The 26,351-nt window shown below is 42.7% G+C and overlaps 1 protein-coding gene across 7 annotated transcripts in view; it reads right to left on the bottom strand.

The window, feature by feature from the left end:
* Positions 1–26,351, bottom strand: part of Slc10a7 (solute carrier family 10 member 7) — a 286,449-nt gene that overhangs the window by 219,022 nt on the left and 41,076 nt on the right. Inside the window, exon 5 of one of the 7 annotated variants that reach the window (XM_057754302.1) lies at positions 16,097–16,226. The exons of the other annotated variants lie outside the window; for them this stretch is intronic. Coding sequence (XP_057610285.1) covers positions 16,191–16,226 — 36 coding nt within the window. The 3' untranslated portion in view covers positions 16,097–16,190. Of the gene's footprint in view, positions 1–16,096; positions 16,227–26,351 lie in introns of those variants that run through there. 7 annotated transcript variants of the gene reach the window in all.

Raw genomic sequence — 26,351 nt, 5'->3', positions numbered from 1 at the left:
TCTTCTATGAGGTTCAGTGTGGCTGGCTTTATGTTGAGGTCTTTGATCCATTTGGACCTGAGTTTTGTGCATGGTGATAGATATGGATCTATTTGCATTCTTCTACATGTTGCTATCCAGTTATGCCAGCACCACTTGTTAAATATGCTTTCTTTTTTCCATTTGATATTTTTTGCTTCTTTGTCAAAAATCGGGAGCTCAAAGATGTGTGAATTGATATCCGGGTCTTTTATTCAGTTCCATTGGTCCTCCTGTCTGTTCTTATGCCAATAACAGGCTGTTTTCAGTACTGTAGCTCTGTAATAGAGTTTGAAGTCGGGGATTTTGATGCCTCCAGAAGTTCTTTTATTGTACAGAATTATTTTAGCTATTCTGGATTTTTTGCTTTTCCATATGAATTTGAGTACTGTTCTTTCGAGGTCTTTGAAGAATTTTGCTGGGATTTTGATGGGCATTGTGTTGAATCTGTGAGGCTCCAGTTCTTAATTTGTTTTTAGGATGCTCAGTTTCTTGCAAAATGAAGACATGGCTCCCCACCATGTCTATCAAACACAGAGCTGTGTGTGCTGGAGCTGGTGTTAGATTAAGCTGGGTTTGTGATGCACGCTGTAATCCAGAACTTGGCAACAGTGGCAGAGGATCAAGGCCAGCTTGGAGCATATAATGAGACCATGCTAATCTTAATCAGTTAACTAACTGATTAAATTTAAAAATTGTGTTTATAAAGACCACCAAGTATTATGCAATCTAGTGCTGAGTAACACACTCTTGCCCCTTTCTCTCTTCCATCTTTTATCCACCGCTTCCTTTCTCCCACCACAACCTCTGGCCCAGAAATTTGTGTATCAGATTCATGATGAAAGTCACTGGAAACAGGTTAATGAGTTTACCCTTTTTCTCTTTCTAAACATACAAGAAAATAATGACATGAAAGCAAAACATACTACTTTTGCCTTGAAAACTGTGTCTGATATCTTAAAAACATACCATGATTTAAAACTTATTTCTGAGAAGAATCTATGAACAAAGCAAGGTCCGTGAGCATAATCAAATTCTGGTAGCCTTTTGAAAAGTGTTTTTGATTCAATATCAGATAATTAACTTCAGTTCTTCATTCAACCACCAAAAGATAGCATCATCAAAAGAGGCTGTTGTTGTTTGTTAAATTACATGTGTGTGTATGCCTACATGTGTATATGTACATGAAAATGAAGGTGCCCACAAGGCCCTAAGGCGTCTGATCTGCTGCATCTGAGAGGGCACCATTTCCGCTGCACCTGGAGCTTCGGGGGTGCCCTACCAGATAGGGATGCTCTGAGGAAGCGGTGCCAGGTCTTGAGCCCCGAGTCAGCTCGCCAGCCTGTTCTCACTAACAGCAGTCTTAGCATCAGCATTCCTTACTGGAGCAGACAAAACGGAGCCACCTTTGGATCTTTCAAGGCTACAATAAGGTCTACACAGAATCTACTTAAGCACAAACTACCCACTAAGGCCAGGAGGTTGCAAGGCCTGAGAAATCAGGTGGCATTTAGCACTCCCCACCAATCATCCTCTGCATGCCACGCCCATTCATTCTCCAGAGTTCTTTGTCATCTAACTGGTTTTTGACAGGTACCAAGTGAGTCAACTTGCATAGAATGACTCCTTGAGAATATAAATGAAAAGCTTACAAAAACCAGCCCTCCATCTCTACCCACGATTAGCTTTTAAATTCACAAGCCGAATCATAAGCCTAATTAAAGATTTTCCCAAGATGTCATTTAGCCAGTTTTTCCCCTCCTTTTCCGCATTTCCATCATCCTTCTAATCTCAAAGTTAGAAAAGGTTTACATCTTTTAGAGAAAAAAATGTGGATGTCTTTTTAAAATGAATTCCCTCAACTACTCCCTACATCTACTTTCTAATCCCCAACTCACTTAATTAAATTCAGTGTGAATTTAAATTGCAATTAACATCTTTTGAGGGATTACATGCTCTAATCACAATTATACAGTGAATATTTAAAACACATACATTTTGTTACATTATCTGAAATGCAAATTGGGAGTCCAAAAAAGATGTGTAATAAAAATGTATAGTACTGAAGTCTTTATTATGAAAGCTGAGGGACTGGAATTGAGGTTGGGAAGAGGAAAGCACAGAAACCAGTACAAAACCAAACTGCCTTGCCTCCCAAACCCCTGGAATTGGCCCCACTTGGCTCCCATTTAACCTAATTTCATTACAGTTTAAAAATTAACTTGCGGCCGGGCGGTGGTGGTGCACGCCTTTAATCCCAGCACTTGGGAGGCAGAGGCAGGCGGATCTCTGTGAGTTCGAGGCCAGCCTGGTCTACAAGAGCTAGTTCCAGGACAGGCTCCAAAACCACAGAGAAACCCTGTCTCGAAAAACCAAAAAAAAAAATTAACTTGCAAGGGGTTCGGTTAACCAAAATGAAATCCTTTCCTTCCTGCTAACTACCGGGTTCCCACACTGCTGTCCTGGCTGTTTTACTAGCAGAGCAGCTGAGCTCTTACTTTTTCCTTCTGAGATCATTCAGACACTCTCAGGTGATTAGAGCGCCACGTCAGTAGGCTCCACATGAGCCAGCTATGGAAAGTGGGGCCGAAGGCAGCTCTTGAGGCTCGGGAGCTATGGCCCATCGGCTAAGAGCACCATGCACTAGCTGATGACTCAAGTATGGTTTCCAGCACCCACACCAGGCAGTTCACAACAACCTGCACCCGGTTCCGGGAGATCTGACGTTCTCTTCTGGCCTCCATGAGCGCCTGCATTCATGTGGGCACATAAAAATAAGAATAAATCATGCTTTAAGTCCAGTTCTGTGTGTACTTCTTATCATGTTTTCTTTCTTCTTTGTCCATGCTTTTAAGTCTCTGTGATCCATATGATGGGACCATGTCTCACGTGACGCCATATCTGAACAAGGATAAAGATGGACACACTGCGCTGTGTGTGTGTCCCCAGGTCATGGGCTACGAGGTGGGGATGGGGGAATGACAGACTGCTTAACAATAATTTTCTTTAAAGTCAAGCATTCTCTAAGGCGGACTTTCTTACTGCTCCAGTGTTGGGACTCTCTGTGTGTAGTATTATACTACAGCCAGACTTACTTGAAGCCTACACTAGGAGAAGGAGAACATTAAAAAGGCATAATCTTTTCACCATTTCTTTATCTCTTATTTTAAAGTAATTTCTTCAGTGTTAATAACGAAGGCTCAAACTCAATCTATTATTTAAAATGACACAGCTAAAGGATAACCCTGGCTAGAGCTCCACTGAGGTGACATGCAAATGCATACTTCATACAGTGATACAATAGACATACGGATGTATGCACAGGGGCAGATATTCCGGGCACAGATACACACGTGCCTATATGGGCACACGCATATCCCAGATATCTAACTAAATAGGTAATACAAACATGCTCTAAAAGGATCATGCAACAGCTACAAAGGACTTCTTGGACAGAAAGAGTTCCGCCCCCTTTATTCTAAAGTCAAAAAGCATAATTTTGCATGAGCATGTGCATGTGTACACATGCAAGTGTGCATGTACACATGTGTGCTCACATAGACCAGAGAATGGCAGGTCTTTCTCTATCACCCTCCACTTTATCCCCTCAAGACAGTCTTTTACTGGACCTGGCGCTTGCCATTTTTCAGCTAGACAGGATGAACTTCCTCCTGGTAAATCTACAAACTGCCCCTAGTGAGCAGGTATGTTATTCTTGTAAGAACAGCCAATCCTGCTTCTCAGTGCACAGGCACCTTGCATGTACCATTCGCGTATATATATATCATCCTGTGCAGCAGGAGGGGGGTTAAGAGAAGACAGGAGACATGCAAAATAATTCCCAGTCCCACGCTATCCTCAAACTTCCCCACGTTTACACACTCTCTAGCAGTAACTCCAGAATAAGAACTGTAACAAGTGTCAAGACATCAGAACCCATGGTCTGCTCTGAAGTGAAAGCAACACTGGCAACTGCACTCACAGTGGACTGGGAGGAGCTCCTGAGCCCAGTCCTAACTGAAGAGCAACTTGTTAGTATCCTGGCACCCCTTGGGAACCTGGCAGTCACCCCTCTGCGTATGGCAAGCAGGTCCTAATTTGTACACAGGTGCAAAGGTCCCTTTAAGAGGCAAGCTCTGCCTACTCTTCCATCTCTTCCCACCAAGGCAAGCAGGTCTCTGTCTCCATCTCACCTCCTCTCTCCCTCTCCTCCCTCCCTGTCTCTCTGTCTCTCTCTGAATCTGTGTCTTCCCTCCCTCCCCAATACCCTCCTCTCCTCTCAATAAACTCCACATCCAAACTATGTCTGCTTGGTGTATTCTGTCACCCGTCACAGTCATGACCTGCAGAGGGACCTGCCAAGGTCCCAACACACTGTATCATAGCACAACTGACAGCTGGTGCTTCTGGGAGAGGAACAGCCTGCAAGGGTGTGGTCACTAGTGGGCAACCATGCTCCAGTGAAAGAATCCACACCTAGCTGTAAATGGAAGGCAGCACAAATTGAACTCGCTGGGTTATTTAAAAGGGGGAAGAGGGGAGACAGAAGGCAGGAAGTTAAGAGGTGTTTCAGGGTGGGAGAGTAGGGAGTAAATATAACAAAAACACATTGTTTGAAATTCTCAAAGAATAAAAAAGAAAATTCCACTCACACAAAATACACAACGGCAAGAAAATGCCCCCCAGTCATCTCACTTCCCTCATTCAAAAAAAAAACACAACTCTTTAAGCTGCTTCTTAAATCTGCATCAAAGATGAGGAGAGATAAAAGTGAAGGTTTAACACAAAACATAAACCTTTAGGTAGCCTACAAATGTTTGTTCTATAAAGTAGAGAATAACTGTAGACTGAGTGTTAAATAATAAAGATGCAAAAGAAAGAGGTCCTGTGGGTGGTCCGCCTGCCTCCCACTAAGTCAGCCAGACCATCTTCATTTCCAGTACCAACCAAGTGTGTGAGAAGAACTTCCCAGGAGCAGATGCCAAACCACAGCAAGGAGATGAAGCCAACAAAGACCTGAGAAAAGAAGGCTTTGCAAAGGGTACTGTGAGAACTTCCAAATAAATTTTCCCTCTACTCAGGGTAAAGTCTTCCTGCAGATTTCCTGGCCTCATTTGCATATCTGTGCAAGCCTATTCTCACTCTCTTTTTCCTTTCAAGCCCCTTTGCCCTTTCAATCATGAAGCATATTACTCCGCTGTCAGGGCAAAGCAGTTCCTAACAACAGGGAACCCAGCTGGGATAGGAAGAGGGCAGCAGGCTCATGCATTAACATAATAATCCAACTGTGTTCCCATAGGCCCTGAGGGCAGACAGCGTATTAGGTAGGCCTCCTGTGCAGACCCTGGTGGAAGCTACCTTATCACCTGCCCATCAACCTGTGGCAGCCAGAGCAGGCTCTGTCGCAGCGGCTCCCGCCAAGCAGTGGTGCCCAATTACCTTACCACAGAAGACAGAAACCCACCTTCCTGTGTCCGTTTAATGTGCCCAGTGCATTTCCTTATTTATGATTTGAATCTGCACTTCAGCACCATTTCCAGGAGACTGACTTCTTGCCTTTTAACTTTTTAAAAGTCTAATTGTCTAAAATCTGGTCTGCTAACTCAAAGGGAAACGGGAAACACAAAAGCCCAACCAAGTTGGTGAGACGCTAACTGCTAGGTCCCCAGTTGTCTGAAGATCCTCCCATGGACTCAAATGGCTTGAGGTGATGTGGAGGCATCACTATTTTCACACGGGAAAGGAAGGCAATCCTACATCCTGTCCTCTTCCAGCCTAAGTACTTCCCCACCTGAGCCCATCCTCCCAGAACCCATGAGCTATGGAGCTCACTGACCTAACTTGGAAGGTGAGTGCATAGATCACTATAGCTTGCTGAAGGAAAATTGAGAAAAATATGACCAGAGGATTTTTTATTCTTAAATCACTGATATGCCTTTCACTGTACATGTGGAATCTCTGCTGACTTAGGTCATGGCTGCTAGGTTCTGGAAGCTGGGATTTGCTCTGCATCTGGCTTTCTTTCCAAGCTTCAGTATATGTTGCAGGTGAAGAAAAGCCAGGCGCTGTGTGCCCCGAAGAAGGGGCACTCTTGACCTTAGACACACAGCTCGCCTTCAAAACCAGAACCTCAAAGGACGAGCCACTTCCGTTCATTAACACAGTAAGTAACTCATTCCCTGGAATCGTCTCTTTAGAAGGTTGCAAAATAAGGGGGTATGATTTGGGGTTGAATTTAACCTGGAAAATGCTTTTAGAAGTATGCGACAGAACATTATTTACCAACATGACACTGTCAGTTTAGCTAAGGGCACATTTTCCACTGATCATGTTTCTAAATAAACGTGAGTTTCCAGGTTTTTATAGGGATTTTAATAAAAAATGAATCCTCTACTCAAACAAAAATGTATATATCTACTAGTTCTATGAATTTTAAATGGTAAGAAACCAACACAATTTTTTAAACCAACCAAGCTGATGTTTTCTGTGTGTACTCTAATAATTAGGTAGAAATTAAGAAAGGAGGGCTACATCTCTTTGGGCACAGAGCTTCAGGAGCTGTGACCCGGCAGCCAGTGTCCACATTTTATGAGCAGATGGGGGCTAGGGAGCATGCCACACCCTGTCAGTTCTTTATATCTGCACACACGAGACAGGGTTGTGCATGAGGCAAGAACCTCAGCATGAAGAAATTTGTTTGCTCTTTAACAAACACCTGGGGAAAATTCAAATCAAAGAGAAGGAAAAACTCTTAAAAAAATGTTTTCTTCTGTGTGTAAATCCTGAGCTATTTAAGTCTCAAAACAATATAATATGTTATAGGGTGATGGAAGTGCACACACAAAATACTAAAACTCCATTATAAATATTAATGCTTCTCTGTGTGTTAAACAACAAAATTATACACATCTCCTTCTTGATCTGTCGGGGACACTAGAGACTCTTTATTCTTCATAAATTCTTACATCTTGACAAAATGTAATAGATCTTCCAAGTCATTAAATGGAGAAACCTGATTTTTGATTAGAACACAATAAACAAAAGCTCTGTGTGGCGGGAGCAGGACAAACAGTGGCACAGGCTTCTGCTCTGGGGTAAACAAAAGAAACGCATTTGTATAAAGCAAAAGCATAGCTATTCCACCAGTAGAAAGTGAATTTTAATGTACATAGCAATCTATACAATAGCCAGGAGACTCTGGCCTCTACAGCAGTGACAGAGAAGGTAATAAGGATAGGATTTACACCTATTCCTCGATTTGGCAGTTCAACTTTTGATGAGCTTAAAAATTTTTAGAGCCCAAATACTGAACATAAACATGCTATTTAACATTGAAGTGGGTGTAAATATCACTAGGAAATCTATGAACGAAGTGTTATTTATATTCGAGTACGATATAGCAATTTAATAGTTGGCAGTACCCCCAGCAATGCTAAGCTACACTCTCCTTCCCTGAATGAGCCGTATCTTATGGACTCTGCAGAGAATTACTTGGGAAGGTGTCTCCTCTTCTCAGTAAGGGAGATTTGATCTCAAGGATTCCACCCACCCAGTTCAGTTTGGTGTAGACATGTCTTCAGAGATGGGATGCAGCTACTATATTTTGACATTTCTGCCAAGAATAAAATTAAGTATGAAATATCAAAATTCCATGCTGAAATGGATGCCATCTTGCTTTGTTTCTTTCCGAATAGCCCTTCAGCTGTTGGGGCACAATACATTTTTCCCCAGGCAAAATCCCCAGGCTACAATAACTAAATCTCATCTTTTCTGGAAACACAGCTTCCTAAACATTACCCTTAGGTGTTGGACTATCTATCAGTTATAGTTCTATTCCATATTTAATCATGCAAATCTTGGGGCTGGAGAGATGGCTCAGTGGTTAAGAGCACTGGCTGCTCTTCCAGAGGTCCTGAGTTCAATTCCCAACAACCATATGGTGGCTCACAACCATCTGTACTGAGATCTGGTGCCCTCTTCTGGCCTGCAGGGATATATGGAGGCAAAATGTTGTAAACATAATAAATAAATAAATCATAAATCTTTAAAAAAAATCATGCAAATCTTACCTTAAAAAAGGAAAAATAGTACATTTAAACTATCACTCTGATGCCACTGATGACAAGTTAATTCCCTAATATTTCACACAGTAGTAGAGTTAGATGCCTCACGAAGTCCAAGGCTGATCATTCCTATACCCCAACATAACTTTGTTTCCATTGGTTTTCAATGTGCTACCAGCATTTGGCACTGGAGGCAGAATCCCCCATTATCCAAGACTGCCCCCCATCTCGATCCTCAGCCTCTCAAGGTGGCTGAGCATCAACATACCATTCCAAACAGTAGTAAATGTCCTAAGGTCAATAGTTCACACCTAGATGAAGATAACTGCAACTCATTTAAAGTTATAGAAATTTATTAAATAAATAAAAATTAAATAAACTGCTAAAAATTAAAACTTTCAGACTATTATAGAGTAAAAATAAAATCATAAGGTTTTGTGCTCAGTCCAAAGCTTTCCAAAAAAAGAAAAATTAAAATGCATATTAAATCATTGCAATCTAACTTGATTTATACCACAAACATCACATTTAGCAAGCAATTCTATCATCAAAGCTTACGGATTTCTACTTCAAAAACCATTCATTATGCAATGAGTTAACAAAGCTTCAAAAAGACCTTAACTGGCGACTATTGCAGTTTAGTTCCTATTTCTAATCAAAACGCTACCAGGGCTGGAGAGATGGCTCAGTGGTTAAGAGCATTGCCCGCTCTTCCAAAGGTCCTGAGTTCAATTCCCAGCAACCACATGGTGGTTCACAACCATCTGTAAAGAGGTCTGGTGCCCTCTTCTGGCCTTCAGGCATACACACAGACAGAATATTGTATACATAATAAATAAATAAATATTTTAAAAAATTAAAAAAAAACAAAAAAACAAAACCCTTCCATACAAATTATGAAGAAACACAAGAGCAAAATGCCAAAAATAAACAAGCAAACAAACAAAAACAAATGAGAGAGCGAGAGAGAGAATGTGAGTGAGTAGAGAAGTGGGCAACATATAAAGAACAATGTAGAATAAGCAAATTTTAAAAAAGCATGCAGAGATAGCTCAAGAGGTAAGAGCATTCGCTCTGCAACCCTAAGGGTATGAATTCAAAGCCCCAGCACCCATGTAAAAAGCTAGGCATGACTGCGCGCTTGTAAACAGTTAGATGGCCAGCCAGCCTAGCCAACACAGCAAGCTCCATACAACACACAACACATACTCACAACACAGACAAAACAACTCTGCATTTCTTAAATTCAACACCATCCATTGTAAAGCATAATTTCTTTTTTCTTTTCTTTTCTTTTCTTTCCTCCTCCTCCTCCTCCTCCTCCTCCTTCTTCTTCCTTCTCCTTCTTCTTCTTTTTAACAAAGCATAAGTAAACACTTCCCTGTACACAGTTTTGTGGATAATATATAACACAAAGGAATAATGGTGTAGTGACATCCATAGCTAAATGGGGTTGAGAGGAGTGAAGGAGTACCAGTGCCAATGGAACAAGTCAAGATAAATGAGAAATGTATTAAGAGGGAAGTAGACAGCAATGCTGTAATAGCAATATCTGGAAGATCAAATGAGAGGGACCTGAAGAGGGACCTCTCTGTCTTCTACATAGAAGATGCCCACTTATAGGGAGGGAGAGGGACGGGAGGAAGGGAGGAGGTCAAGGAGGAGGAAGCAGTAGGGCATTGACTCCATGTGCAGGCACATAAGCATGAGAGGAAAACCAGAAAGAGTTCATTAACGCAGAAACAAAACAGCTGCCTGCCCACAGCAGAGAGTGGGTGTCTATCCATTACTGGATCTCAGTCATGAAACACAATTCAATCCTAGTGCAAATCTGACTGAAATCAAATCCAAGGGGGTGACAACACTGTGTTGGGAAAAGTTTTGTTTCTCTACATAGCACCTTCTTAAACTAATTCACTCACTGAGGCTAAAAGCATTTATGGCACAAAGGCTAGAAGTGACTTGACCTGTACTTAGACCAGGAAGGCAGAGAAGAGCATGGGGTCAGTGCTAGCAAAGGGTACTCAGTGCTCTGAAGGAGGCAAGCCAGAAAAGTAACAAAGGTGTCAGTGTGAGAATGGACCACAAGCTGACAAACATCAAATCCCATTCTGAAGAGGAAGAAAAACAAAACAAAACCAGAAACCAATGCATGTGGTCAAGTACCATCCTTGCTAAGGGCAGTTAAGATTAAGACAGGGAGGAGCCGCAGACTCCTGAGGTTCAGCCCTTAGACAAATGGCGTGGGCAGCAGCCCATCCCCACTGTCCGAGCAGTTATGACATCACTGTCACTAGCCACCTTTATGCCATTAGTTATGCTTTTATGATGTGGGATTCCTCTGTGTGCTGTGATTAGCATTAATGAATAAAGAGACTGCCTTGGCCTGTTGAGAGGACAGAACTTAGGTAAGTGGGGAAGACAGAAATGAATGCTGGGAGGAAGAAGGGCAGAGTCAGAGATGGCATGGAGCCAACACCACCAGAGATAGACGTGCCGAATCTTTGCTGGTAGGCAACAACCTTGTGGTGATACACAGATTAATGGAGATGGGTTAGATTAATATAAGAATTAGTCAATAAGAAGATAGTCTTAATGGGCTAGGCAGTGTTTTAATGGATATAGTTTCTGTGTGATTATTTTGGTTCTGGGCAGCTGGGACAAACAAGCAGCCTTCCTGTTACACTTTTAAAACTTACTCTTACGCTGATTCTGTTGCATGTGATGTGTCTGCATGATGATACACCTTGGCCGGGCCTGCCAGAGCATCCATTTCACACAGAGCCCCACCTAAGGTGGATCTGTTCCCTTCCATCTGCTACGGATCTGCTTTCTCATTCAGTGGCAGCTTTGATTCTAAACTTTCTTCTCTCTCTCTCTCTCTCTCTCTCTCTCTCTCTCTCTCTCTCTCTCTCCCTCCCTCCCTCCCTCCCTCCCTCCTTCCCTCTCCCTCCCTTCTCTCTCTCTACTTTATATGTCAATGTAAGCTATCTTTAACTCTATGTGTGCGTAAATGTGTATGCAGCTTAAATATGTGTGTGTGTATTTGTGGATGAGCTTACTGTTTAAAAACATGTTTTAAGCAGTGTTAAATGAGCTCTGTTCATTGTATCTCCTTCTAAACTAAAGAAGAAAAATCTCAAATATTTTAAATTTGTATGTACTTTTAAATTTAAGGGTATAAAGACCTCCTTTAGACTGACAAAAGCTAGCCTAGAGATTTCCTGTAAGCTGTTCTTCACTATTGTCAGTTTTTCCCTCTTTGCCCTTCGCAAGTATAAATCTCACCTGGACAATTAAGATGGAGGAATCAGGGTAAAACATTTCTCCATAACCTCTCAGCTTGGATCCAGCTATCCAGGCAGATCCTATACTGTAGTTATAACTCATAATAGACAGTCCTCGAATGCTCAGAGATCTGGGCAATATGGCACTTAAATGTTTAATTATTAAAAGATTTTTCGTAACAGAGAGACAGGTTAGCTCCTAGCAACAATCGTATTTCCTCCAAGTGGGCACAGAAGAACATCCATTCATAACTCACTTCATCAAACTGAAAGCGCTAGCCACTGAGCGAAACTGCCTTTCACCTAACTGGAAAAGATCTCCAGACAGTGGACAACAGGACACTGAGGACTCAATAGTCTGGTTGTCCAGGGCAAGGTAGGCTGGTCTTCCTACAGACTTCTCAATGACGATGGAGGACCCTGGGAAGTGGCTATCGAGGTTGCCAATCAAGTTTCTGTCATTTTTCAATCAATAACTCAGGTAAAATTTATCCTTCTCAAGATCCCTGATACAGTTTGATGACTGGGAGCTTTGCCAACAACCTTCTCAGTTCTCTGTGTAGAATTCAAGTCACGGACCTCAATCTCCTACCTCATTAGGAGACTCAAAAGTGGGACACACTCACAAAACAGATTCCTCCTGAGTGTAACGGTGATGCCATGAGGATGAAAAGGAAACAGTGCTTTAAGGTTTATTTATGTAAAGACATGAGAGCTCAAGATGTGAGCATCTGAGAGTGTTTCAGGGTCTAAGAGGGTGTTTTAAGGTGTACAAATGCAAGTTATCAGATTTCTCTCTCGTTGTACTGCCATTCACAGTCTTAACTTATTATCAATAAAATTCTGATCAGCTACTAATCACGCTCTGACAGAGTGCTACCGCAACTATACCGCAAGATCAAGATTTTTAGTTCTCTTTGGTCATTTTCTAACTATAGCCCTAAAAGATACTTTTCATTGTGCAAAAGACATTGTCACTGTCATTCCTGACGTGAGTGCACTGCCGTTTCTACCAAGCAAAGTTCAGTACAGATCATAAACAGTAAAAAGACTATTATGTCTAAAGCTTATGTTTTCACAAACTCAAAGAATTTTTACTAAGTTCCAGGAAGCCTGATGAGGGGGATGATGTATGCTGTGAATATGTTTTATTGCCATTGGTTAATAATGAAGCTGCTTTTGGTCAATGGCTTAACAGAGTAAAGCCAGGCTGAGAGAAATAGAGAGAGTAGGCAGAGTCAGAGAGACGCCATGTAGTCACCAGAGGAGACAGACATGCCCTGGAACTTTACTGGTAAACCATGAGCCTTGTAGTAAAATATAAAATAATGGAAATGGGTTAATTTAAGATGTAAGAGCTAGTTATCAATATGCCTAAGCTATTGGCCAAACAGTATTGCAAATAATATAGTTTCTGTGTAATTATTTCGGAGTCTGGGCAGCTGGGAAAGAACAAGCAGCCTCCCCAACAAATTCTGTCTACAGGAGCCAACTTGGAGGATCCACCTTGAACAGGTCAGTCAGTGCACTCCTCCCTCAATTACCAGGCTTTAAGAGCCCAAGTCTTCCCACCTTTCCCTGGTCCTGATGCCTTCAATCACCAGGACCAAAAGAAAAAAAATTCCCTAAACTTAATCTTGTCCTCTGCTCTGCAACCAGACAGTTCCACAGAGCCTGAACAGGAGTAAAGATACCAGTTACTCCAGGATGGGACAGCATCCCAGCTGTCTCAGGTCCCACACACCCCAAATCGAAAGGAAGCAGTCTCGAGAACTCTATGCCCTCCTCCTCTTAACCTGCCATGCCTAACTCCTCACCTTTTTAATAAAAAAGTAAGGAATGTTACTATCCAGGCGCAGCTTGGCCCTGCCCCTTGGGCATAGTCACCCCTCAGCTTATGGCAAGCAGTTCCACTGTAGGCAGTGCAAAGGTCCCTTTGAGAGACAAGCTCTGCCCACTCCTGATCTCTCTCTCTTTCTGCCAAGGCATCTCTCCATTCTCTCTCTCTCTCTCTCTCTCTCTCTCTCTCTCTCTCTCTCTCTCTCTCTCCATTTCTCTCTCTCCATTTCTCTCTCTCTCTCTCTCTCTCTCTCTCTCTCTCTCTCTCTCTCTCTGTGTGTGTGTGTTTTCGTCCCTCCCCCACTCCCTTTATCTCAAATAAACTCCACAGTCACACTCTCTGCACCGTATATTCTGTCATTAGTGTGGTTTGGGCCCGACCCACAATGGACACTACAAAGGTCCCTCTCGCACTGTATCTTACAAGTGCCTCCTTAGGGCTTCATGCAAGAAGCCAGCTTTACTCTTGTGTGGATACTTAACTCCTGAGGGAGATAAATCAATTAGCCCCATCAACTACTACTAGGGGCTTCATTTTCCTCAAGGAGTTAAGAGAATCCTTGACCACTACACAAAGAAAACAAACTGCACTCCATGGCTAACACATATCTCCAATTATATTTAAGGATGTGTTTACAGCCTCTGTGTCAAGTCTACATTGCCAGGACTTAAAAAACGAGTTCCAGCATTTTAAAGCTCTAAGACTGGCTAATCATGTCTAATCACAGTGGTTTACAATGGTATCCAAGGAAAACAGGAAAGATGCATTTATAGGCTGCTGTGCAATGTTGAAGAGAGAAAACAGTAGGAAGGTAGGAAAGGCTTCCTGCCAATACTCTCACCGAGAGCCCGAGATGCCAAAGTCAGAATTGAAGTTCTACCTAGTCCTTGAAATAAATTCTGCTTAAAGACTGTAAAGGTTCTAGAATTAAGAATGGCCTACAATAGTATATGTATTCGTATCTCCCAAACTCATATGTGACTAAAGAATGCAAACTCTCACGAATGAAGCAAACAGGTAAAGAATGATAAGATTACTTAACAAGTGTTACTAATTCCGAAGTGAAAAGAGGTATACGATTAATAAGGACAGAGTCCCACCACTGAGATTTATTCTGAATTTATTTGAAAACCACAAAGCTGTGCTCTCAAAGCCCACTCCAAAACAGTTCAGGGTTCAAACAAAAATGCTTGACAAGCAAGGCTGCCGGACTAAACACAGCCCGCCCGGTGCACACACATGCCAGGCAGACCCTCACCACTGGTTTACATGCTAACTCACAGCTGCAGTGCCCCCTCCTTTCATAGCCCACGACGATGCCCTTGACGGCTCGCCTTTTGGGGCTACGAATAACAGCTTAGAGATTTAAATCAAGCATGAGCCCTTTTCATTTCAGGTTTTATTGGACGGCAAACTTCTTCCAACTAGCTACATAAAAGAAAAATGATCCAAACAGAAATAAGCTCACTAAAATTTAAGGTTATTCCAACAAAAGGGTTAATTAGGAAAACAAATTTTCTCTGACGGTTAATAATGGGAACGACACACACTATGTGCCCATAAGTAATGCGCAGGTATCTTTGATCTTCAGCCCCATGCGGTTTCTGTTGCCTACTGTAGCCTGGCCTCTGGGACTCTCTTAGAACCAGACATCTGGCTACTTTGTTGTTTCAGACTAATCTCCTCCCGAGAGAGCTCAAAAATGACACCAGGCAAGGAGGGTCCTGGCAGGGAGGGTCCTGGCAGAGAAAAACACTACAATATTAGCAGATTCCTTTCAGGGTGGAGGAGAATATCCAGACAACCTTCACATTTCTAAGGGTCTTTGGGAGCATCTCAGTCTTACAGTTTCAGTCTGGCATGATTTTAAAGGGATGGACCGAGTAGCTGTTGAGGCCCATCAATCATCTTTGCAAACCCACTGAATGTTAATCATAAGTTATTGTAATGTATGGGAGAAAGTTATAGGAAAAACAGAAATCAGATTAGTTCTTCGCCCATCTGTTAGGGTCGGGGAATGACTGATAAAACCAAGATGTTTAATTGTCAGCTGAAGGCTTACAGCAAAATTGTGGGGCAATGGCTAAGATCGCAAACCCAGTCACACGCCTCCCATTAAGCCAACTCCCTGGACTATTCCTTTTCTTAGCTGGGATTTTTCTTTTTTCTAAAGAACCTTCGCCACCAACCTCCTGGGAAGGTTTTATAAAGTGGGCTTCTGTGAGATGCCTCTGAGGAAATCAAAGAGTGAGAAGTGATGCAGGCTAAACATTCAAAGTAAAGGATGAAAATGTTATTTTTGTAGTCATGGTATCATCAATATTTTCCCCAAGGCAACAAATTACCATGGATATCATAATACCTGTTTAGGGATTATTATTCAAGTCCTAAATTCTATACAGTTGGAGGCAGAAAAAAAAAATCCTTTACCATTTGCTCCACAAATGGAATATAAATCAAGCAGAATAGATGTTTGATAAGAATTCTGATACTTTACTATAAAACCACATTTCATCTATTTCTAATACATGACTGCAAATTCAGGCAATATCAGAGATTACAAGAACACTGCAACATGGTATTGCTCTTATATGGTGACAGAAAACTCACTAGGCTGTTACCCAACTGTAATGAGAAATTCCCACTGCATGCTGTAACTATCTTCTTAATGATACCAATAAGACTAAGATGTACCAACTTCATCTTTGCACTTTCACTGTAAACTCTATTTTATCACACCCTATTTTATCACAGTACCACCCATTCTAGCATCCGTTATAACAAAATATTAGCTAGGCTATTCAGTGAAACACAACCAAGGAAACAAATGTACTACTGGTTCAGATCAGCACAGCACAAAAGAAAGAGTGAGCTGGTGAATTCCAGTGAGAAAAGCAGTGGTGTGCTTTGAGAAAGGATTTCAAGCAGCTCAGGCTGGCCTTGAACACTTGATCCTCCTGCTTCTTTCTCCATGGAGTTGAATTACAGATGTGCACCACTGTGGACATGGCATTCGATCTAAAAGACCAACACAAGGACTTACCTCCTTACCACAAAGGAAATTTCTTTTATTTCTCTGGGTAGGAATTTGAATATTTAGACAAATTCTCAATGTGTTAATGTTCTCCATTTGTTTAGAGTCACAGATCTCTTAATTCCCCTATATTCTAACACCCCACTCCTATTCCTTAAGCCACTGGGGAAAATACATAGGGGAAAAATGAAATGAGTAAAAATTAATACAACTCAGCCAATTTCCTGTAGGTTCTATCCCCCAGGTACGCAGACTACCCAAGGATTTAATATTTCATTTGAATACAGCTCAAGATTTTCTATTAGGGGTAGGAGGTATGCATATGTGTGCATGCATGTGAAGATGGGTGCACATGCCTAAGGAAGTCCAGGGTTGAAGTCAAGAGTCTTCAGGGGAGGTGGAGTCAGGGAGAAGCCATGGAGCTTCTGCCAGAATCAGACATGCCAAAACTTTGCCAGTAAGTCGCTGCCACATGGTGACACACAGATTAATAGAAATAGGTTAAATTAATATGTAAGAGTTAGGCAATAAGAAGCTGGAGCTAATGGGCCAAGCAGTGATTTAATTAATACAGTTTCTGTGTGATTATTTCGGGTCTAAGCTAGCTGGATAGCTGGAAAACAAGAAGCAGCCTCCCTCCTACACAGGGGGAGACTTCCTCCATCATTTTCCACCTTACCATTGAGGAAGGGTTCCTCTGATATAGGATTCCTCTCTGTATGCTATAAATGTTTTATTACCATTGGTTAATAAAGAAGCTAATTCAGCCTATGGCAGGGCAGAATAAAGCCAGGTAGGAAATCACAACAGAGAGAGTAGGCGGAGTCAAGAGAGATGCCATGTTGTTGTTGAAAGAAAAAGATGCCCAGAACCTTACCTGGTAAGCCACAACCTCATGACAATACACAGATTTACAGAAATGGGTTAATTTAATATGTAAGAGCTAGCTAGGAATGTGCCTAAGCTATTGGCCAAATAGTGTTGTAATTAATATAGTTTCTGTGTGATTGTTCGGGTCTGGGCGGCTGGAAAAAGAACGAGCAGTCTCCATCTAAATCCGTCAGCTGAACTCAGCTCACCGATATGTCTAGTCTGGCTGACAGCCTTGCTCAGGGGATTCTGTGTCCCCACCTTTCCAATGTAGGGATTGCAGGTGGCCACCAAATCTACTCATTCTGAGAATCTGAACTCCTGTCCTCATGCTTGCAACGACCAGCACTTTAACCACAGAGTCATCGTCCCAGTCCCTTAATCTGTGAGTTACAAATATGGCTCCAGTTCCCTCCGGCTGCTCATGCATCTCCCTGCAGCATACAAATGAAGCTGTGGTGACTCACTGTGGGTGAACTTCAGGAGCATTCCTTCAGAAAAGCGGTGGTCACCAAACACAAAGTCCTGAAACCCAAACGGTACCCAACAACAGCTGCGAGCTCCGGAGCAGATCCCGTGCTTACGGAAAAGAAGAGTATAACAGACTGAAGAAGGCTTCCTACGAGCTTGGTGCTGGAGGGCAGCATGCTGTGGAAATACTAGTGGTCCCTGGAACACAAGCTGTGCAGTGTCTCCTAAGGTTTCAGAAAGAACCACCGCTCCAGCAGGCTGCACGACCACGGCAGCGTCTTGAAGAAGACACTGTGTCAGAAGTCATTGCAAGTCTAGGATGAGAACTTGGAAATTTCAGAGAAAGTCCCACATTGGTCTGAAAAAATGGTTATGCCCAGAGGAAGAGATTCAAATGACAATAATGATGGTAACAACAAGGGACCAAAAGCCATGCAGACTCCTCTAAGGAAAACTGAGCTCAGTGGGTGGAAGAAATGAAACGGCTAGAGGGCCAGCAGATAGCTCAGCGCACAAAAACATATGCAAGCCCAAGGATCTGAACTCTCTCCCCAAAACCCACAGCAGAAAGAGAGAACTGACTGTTGAAAACTAACCTTTGACCTCCACAGAAAGGAGGGGAGAGGGAGGAGGGACAGCACTGGAAATACGCGCAGAAGATAGAGGTACTTTTCCTTTGAGACAGGCTTACTCTGGAGCCCAGAATGACCTGGCATTCACAATTATCACCCCGCCCTCAGCCTCCCAACGTACTAGGATTCTAATCGGAAGCCACCATACTCTGGTTTAAAGGACATTTTAAAAATGCAAAGATGAAAGTGAAGTAACTGGGGCTGGAGAGAGGGTCAGTGGGAAAAGCACTTGCTGCTTTAGAGAGGGCAGGAGTGGGCTCCCAACATCAAGGAACCCCCACCTGCCCGTGACTCCAAGGCCAAGAAATCCAACTCCCTTTTCTCCTGACATCCACCGTGAGCACCTCCAGCATGCAAAGTGCATGGAAGTGGCATATACACACACACTAAAACACATAAAATGAAAAAAATGAAGACACATTTTTTTGAAAATCAGGTAAACCTGTGTAATTCTCTATCTCAGGCTTATGAAGTAAAAGAATTGTGTGAACCAACTTACTCAAAGAGAGAAAATAAGTTTTCCTGAGCTTCTTCTGAAAAGAAACCATGATTTTCTAAACCAACAGGAAAAATAGTACATTGAATTCCTAAGCTTCGAAATAATAACATACCAGTCAATAAGACAATGCAATATTCAATTAGAAAGTGCAAGTCATTTAGATAAGCTGTCTAGAGAGCAATGATTAATTTATCGCCAATTAACTCCATCCAACAGCCTCTCTAATCACTATTACTTTATAAGCCAGACTTCTAATAGCGAGGGCAATAACTTACGATGTTTTGCAATTTGCAACATGTATTTACAATGTTAAATTAGTCATTTGACAAGATTGCATTAAGAACTATACACTCAGAGACAGAGAGAGGCAAGATACATTTCATATAACCTTATGGATTCAGGAGAAATGTAGGCACACGGTAGCAGTTTCTATGTGCATTTAATTTTTCTCTTTATTTAAACAATCTTAGAAAACACGAGTGGTATCTTACTAGAGTTTCCAGTACTATTTATAGCAGCTGATAAGGGGGAAATATTTGGGTAGGACTGGCTTCCTGATAGTCTGGATCTCTGAAACCAAAACCAATGCAGGACGGCGATCTCTTGTCTGAGGTGCAGAAGCTTCTCATCCTGTAGGGAGCAATGCTCCTGAGACAGAGTGGGCCTCTCCCTCCGACTCTCCCACTAGCACAGTGCCTCTCCACCTGTGGCTGTCCTCGACGTGCTGTGATCCAGAGTACGTAAGCCTTTAAATAAACGTAAGCTGCTTTGGTCGTGGTGTTTCATCACAGCGATAGTAACCCTAAGAGCAATCCTAATTGAGAAACTTGGTTGGTTTGTTTGGTTGGTTTTGGGGGGCTGAGTATCTGCTAATGTTATCTAATGTCCACATCATTTTTCCCACAGAAGATATTTATGTAAGTAGACAGTTTAACATCATCCAAAGCTACCAGAGAAGACAGAAGAGGGTCCATTCACCTAAAACTGTTGTGCGTGTTTTTACATCCCTTGGTGGTTCTGAAAATGCACAGCTAACATCAGAGAAGTTAGTCATTTATTTTCTCTAGACCATGTCAGCTACAGGAATCTCTCACTTTCATCCACTCAAAGTGTTCTTCCCTTGCAGGCACAAGGCTAGCACTTAAGGCTACGGCTGCCTGTGAGGAGACAAAGTAGAACAGGTATATGTAACTGAAGAAAACTTTCCAAGTATGTATCCTGATTCTTCTGTAAAGGTTTGACATAGGGCAAAGTGTGGCTGGAAAGGGTGATGGTCTGAATGAGAACGTCCCCCGTAAACTCCCATATTTGAACACTTGGTCTTTAGTTGATGCTGTTTGGGAGGAGGAGGACTTGAAGTACCTACGGGAGGGAAAGCCTCGCTGGAGGAAGTACACCATTTTAAGATGTACGCTCTCAACTGCCTGCTCCTGCTGTCATACCAGGCTACCGCACAACTCCCTTCAAGAGGAACTCTTAACCTTCTGGAAGAAAAAGCCAAAATAAACTCTTGTTGAAGCTGCCGTGGTCGCAGAGTGCATCACAGCAGCAGAAAAATAACTAAGAGGCACAGCTAACCCGAGACACTTCATGGGGCTAGATTGTTTTAAGGCTTCTGAAGTGCTCATATATTTAAACAAATATTCATTATTTGGAGGTGCATTACTGTGCCTTCACACACTGGGCACAGCGGCTATGCTGTGGAGAAAAAACACCATCCCTGCCATCATCTGAAAGCTTCAGTGAGACACACAGGTCTTCACAGTGCACTGTGCTAGCTCACGTGTGGGTGCAGGGAAGACCAGAGGGCCTTGGAACAGAGACGGGCAATTCTTCCTAAAGGAAGATGGCTGCCAGTCAAAGAGAAACCTAACCAACAGTTTCTTATAGGTCACTTTTACCAAGTCAAGGGCTTTTGGTCTACTCTGGGGCCACCTTTATTTTTCCCACCAAGGTGATTCAGGCACTAAGCCATGACAGACAAGGCAGCATAAGGTAAAGGGTCACAGGCAAAGAAGCCAAAGAGCTAACCAGGGTTTACATGCGAGCTCCTCCATTCTTGTACAACCCTGAGCAGCTTCTTGATCTCCTTTTGGCCCCATTTTCTCATCTGTAAAACAGGGACGAACACAGTGCCTACCTCGAAAGACTGTTCTGCAGACTACAGGGACTCGTACTGCCAGCCACTGAGCACAAGCACTGACATCAGCAAGCATTAGCTTGCCTCTGAATATGAGGGCTGTTACAAGGGCAGCCAACTCTTATTGTGCATATAGGATTGCATACCTCGCTAGGCCCCTCCGGGCTAACAAGCTACCGATAAAAGTTCAGAAAAAGAGTAAGTACATGCCAGTAATTTCCTTAGACAAAAATACTGTGTGTGTGTGATATTTTCAATTTTCATGACATTTATTTATTTTGTATGGATGTGTGCATATACGAGTGGACACAAGCACGTCACAGTATACACGAGGCATTCAGACGATAACTTGCAGAGTCAGTTTTCTAAGCCCATCATGTGGGTTCCAGGCACTCACAGTTTTCGGGCTTGGCAGCAAGTGCCTTTACCTGAATGGCCTTGCCAGTCCCACAGTGAGTCTTTATGAGCAAGGCTGACAGGGAACTTACTGCAAACTCAAGTCAAAGTGAAGGCGGCCCAGGTCTCTCTGTCCTCCACAAGCAGTGTCAGCCACACTGGGAAACGCTTTTCATAAGCTAACCCGCGACTAACTTAAGCCACAGTGGGTCGCTATAAACACATAACTATACCTTACCTCATAGAGTTAGTTTCTTGGACTGTATTTCAGAACTAATCTGTGATGGTCTGCCTAATTCAGAGCACGTACCAGAGAGCTGAACTCTGCACGAACACTGTCTCCAGGCCTGTGTTAGGTAGATCAGCAAATGAGAAACACTTCCGCTCAGAGACTGAATATGTTCCACAGCAGGCTCTCTAAAATAGATTCGCACGAACAAGGAAACGTGTGCAGCCTAACACATGGTTCAGCTGAACATAGGAAAATATCCCTGTGAAAGATGGAGATACATGGTCTTGGAGCTCACTTGGATGTCACTGACATCATCATCGTCTGAACAGATGTGTGAGGCCATGTCGAGAATAGGAGTCATTAGCTAATGACTAAAACAGAGTCATTAGCTGATCTCCTCAACCTTCACTTCGCCGCCTTTATCACACGTACTCTTATACTGCTTTAAGGAATGCAAATAAAAGTAGTCTCCGCAGAGAAAACTCACAAACTAGTATCAAAATAAGCACACACAAAGTCTGATGGGGTGAGGACAACAGGCTCTACGGAGAAAGTGAGCAAGATTGATTCTGATTCAGCATTGGTCACGACCGAGAGGAAGTAGTCTTGACTGATGGGCGGGGCCTCAAGAGCCAGAAATGAGGCAATGAGGAGGTTGCTCTTGGAGGAGTAGGCAGGCTAAGGAGGTCGAACACAAATTCAAAAGGACAATGTTCTCCAAGTGACAGGAATCTGAGAATCCTCAGCATGGACCAATGGCGGAAGTCCGTGTAGAGAATCAATGATGCTGACCCGCAGGCAGTAAGGAGGGCAGCTTCCCTACACTGTTCCCCAAGCTGTGCTTCACAAAAATGAACCAAGCGATGGGAACCTACCTTGATCTTTTCCAACATGTAAGGGAGGAAAAGAAAGGAAACGGGGGAAGGAGGGAAGTGTGGCTACATTTTGGGAAATTAAGTTTCTACACATGGGACTTATTAAAAAAAATAAGAATCACTAAATTTCAAATATAGCATACAAATTTAATATCTTGACAGCTGACAAAATGCAGCTTAGTGAGCCCAGTCAATATACTGAGACCATCAGTTTGGATCCAAGTGTACTTGACCATAAGTGATCTTGGAAATCTCATTACAGCCTTATCACAGGATGTTCTCACTAGATTCTTAAAAGACACACCTTGGTATCTTCAGAAAGCAAGTAGGTTCAAAAGACTCTAGCGAAGATCAGGCCTGACTCTACAATTTCTGTGGCCAGAATAAACAGCCACATGTCAAACCACTTCATGTGAAAGATGCATCTACAATTAAAGGCCTGTTTAGGAAGTCTATAAATTCATATAGACAATGAACTGAAGTATAAGTATCTACAACTAATGACAAAGGCCACAGTGAGACGGGGTCAAGAGAACGAACTAATTTATGATTCAGTAAAATACTGAGAAAAGGTCAAGAGCAACAACTTCATAACTATATGTAAACATGGGAATAACAACATTTTAAAAGATGCGTGTAGAATCTGGAAATAAAGTAATTATAAGACGAAAATATGACTACTAGTCATCTAGGACTGCTTAGGAGAATATGACTACTAGTCATCTAGGACTGGCCAGGAGAATGTGACTACTAGTCATCTAGGACTGGCCAGGAGAATGTGACTACTAGTCATCTAGGACTGGTCAGGAGAATGTGACTACTAGTCATCTAGGACTGGTCAGGAGAATGTGACCACTAGTCATCTAGGACTGGTCAGGAGAATTGTTTGAAGTGATTTTTTATTTAGACTAGCATTTCCTCCAAATGAGTAACAGATCCAAGACCCCACCTTAGAAAAGAAGTCTTGAGTTTATGGACTGTTTTGTTTTGTTCCAGTTTTTTAAGACAGGGTCTCTCTGTGCAACAGTCCTGACTGTCTTGGAACTTGCTTTGTAGACCAGGCTGGCCACAAACTCAGAGATCTGCCTATCTCAGCCTCCCAAGTGCTGGGATTAAAGGCAGGGGCCACTAGGCCTTGCTGAAGCCTGTAGTCTGAAATGGTCACTAACCACAATGAATCCCTAAGCTACTTGGCTGGCCCTGTTGTATGCACACTGTGATGCTAAAGGGGAAATTAGATTAGCAGCAGATGTCTAATGTGGGAAGGAAGACTGCATGTAGACTTCAGCTTGTTTATGAAAATGGAGCCAGGATAGCTTTCTAGGTGTTGAGTTTAAAGAAAACACCCTGCATGTTTACTCAGTCCTTTTGGTTTCAATTCTAAAACAATCTCCCAAGTAGTTATTTGGGTTCCCATGCCTTTTTCTCCCCTAAAGATGTTTTCTTGCACAACTGACATAAATATTCCAGGTTACCTGAATGAATGAATGAATGAATGAATGAATGAATGAATGAAAAAAATACTGAGAAGCTAGCATGCTAATAAACTATTGTTGTCGTCCAATTTATGAAATGTATTTAAACAACCACCATCCTATAAATGTATTTAAAACACTAGTCATCTTATACTAGTAACTATTTATCCATTTTATATTGCTTATTAAACTGAAGGTCTTAAAAAGGCACTGTGCACAGAAAGCTATAGCAAGCATTATTTTTAATGAATAAAGCAACTAGGTGAGTAAATTTAGAAGAATGAAGACATTTCAAAAGTAATATTCGAGCTGGGTGTGGTGCTGCCATCCTGTAATCTGAGACAGGGAGACCATGACTTCAACACCAGCTAGACTACAGAATAAATTCACAGAATGAGTTCGTGGCCAGTCAAGGCACAGCAAGACCTGGTCTGGAATAGAAGGATAAGGAAAGACAAAATTCAGAAAACAAAATGACTTTCATGGGTGACAAGGCCCTGTTCTAAAAACAATGCTGGTGTTTGCTTAACTATGCCCTCACACTTTGCAAGCAGGAACGTGTGCAAACCAATCATGGCCATGTAAATCAACTGTGATCAACTGTGAAATACGTCCGTAATCACCACTCCTCCTTGAAAGAGTAAGGCAAGGTCAGAGAGGTCCCGGGTTTAGTGGAACCAATAGATCAGCAGCTTGACTCTAGGGCAGGAGCGGTCTGCACACTCACAGCTGGGATGAGCACAGCTGGGAAGAACCACATCACAACAGCTTAAGCTGGCCTTGTTGCCTCCTCACCCAAGAGCACAACAACCCTAATCAAAGTGCCACACAAAAGTGCAGGTCATATGCTTGAGCCCTAGAGAGGAGGACTTAGAAACAGGACTCTGGGGGGGTGGGGGTCTGAAATTCTTCAAGATTGGGTCTCTGGTATCCACTCCCCTTGGGGCAGGAAAAGAACTAAACATGAAGAAGTAAAGCAACACAAAAGAACAAATTCAGATACCCAGTTCACGGAGTCACCCAAAAACCAACATGGAGACTGAATATCATATGTAAAAGCAAAGAGCCTTTGTTCTTATTCAAGTTTGAACTCGGACTCTCCACGTGTCCAATGCATCGGATGATCAGAGAGCCCTGAGTTCAGTTGGGGCAGGGTTTTTATAATAGCAGGGGTTGGGGTAAGGGATTTTTAAGGTTCAGGATCCCTGATTGGCTAACATTTGTCTAGGAGTGCCCTGGTGAAATCAGGTGATCCTATCTACAATTGTTGGAACGTTAGGAATTTCCTTTGGAATGTTGGGTACTTTCTCCTTAGATGGTTCTTTCCTGGGTGGTCCCAGTTTGTGGTCTTTTCTGGAGTCAGGTGCTGCTTTGGGATAAACTGAGACTCAGGCCTACTTTCTGGTTGGTCTCTATAGAGCCTGTCTTATTCCAAGCTGCCCTGGGCCCTACACAGAGAACAGTGGCAGCGAAATAGACATAAGATGAAGGAGAATCATGGTATCAAAGACTTAAGCCATGGAGGACAGAAGTGATTCTTGGCCACCAAACTTGGGGACCAAAAGTCATAAAGAGAACTCTTTTGCCTCTTGTGGAGAATGGAAGGTAGACTGAATGGCATTAGAGTTAAGTGAGTTAGAGGCAGACAAAAAACCCTTGGGAAAGTATATTTCGACCACATGTACAACAGTTTAAATTGGAGCCAGTCAGCTCTTTTTGGTGCTTCTAAGAATCCAACCCAAAGCAGAAAGTGCACTGGAGTTCAATGTGAAAGGGAAGAGGGAGACAGAATCCCTTGTCATAGCTACTACTGTTGTCCTTCCAACTAAGGGGCGCGTCCGCCCCACTGGCGAGGACAGAGGCTGAGTGCCCCATGGGTGCCGGCTTATGAGCAGGAGCAACACCCACGGCCTTTCAGCCACCACATTCCTCCCACATGCCATTAACTTTCCAGCACCCACAAAAGCATGAGTATCCCCACTGAACGAAGGAGAAAGCAAGGAACTCTGGCTACAAGTGATTGCTGAAGACAGTGACTGACAGGTGGGTTTCTCTCTCCTCCAAGTCCTCCCAGGGTGGGTCAGATTTGCTCCGACTGCCTTTATAAATGTTTCAGTGAACACTATCTTCATGCATTGGATTAGCGAAGCCAACTCCCAACTGATAATGCAAAATAACCCTGAAGTGTTTCACGCCTCCCCGGTAAGCCAGGAACTGAACTTTCCCTCTCCATTTGGACTGTGATGAACTTGACCTTTCACCTCTAGCAAAGAGCTCTGAGCTGCTCGTTTAAAGTTGGTAATGAGGGCTTCATTTGCTTTCCAAGCAGTCAGAGAACCTTTTTTAAATACACTCAGGTAGCCATGACCTTCACCTGTGACTTAAAGAGTTCACCACGTGTAATACAGATCTTTGCTCAGGGGACATTCTTGAATCTCCTTTAAAGAGATCTGGACACCAGCCCCATGGATGAAATCACATACATATTACAAATCAAAATGTTTCTATAAATGTATTTT

Source organism: Chionomys nivalis, chromosome 21 (assembly GCF_950005125.1).
Source record: "Chionomys nivalis chromosome 21, mChiNiv1.1, whole genome shotgun sequence".
Taxonomy (NCBI): domain Eukaryota; kingdom Metazoa; phylum Chordata; class Mammalia; order Rodentia; family Cricetidae; genus Chionomys; species Chionomys nivalis.
The sequence above is the reverse complement of the archived record's forward strand: the minus strand, read 5'-3'. Positions and strand labels throughout refer to the sequence as shown.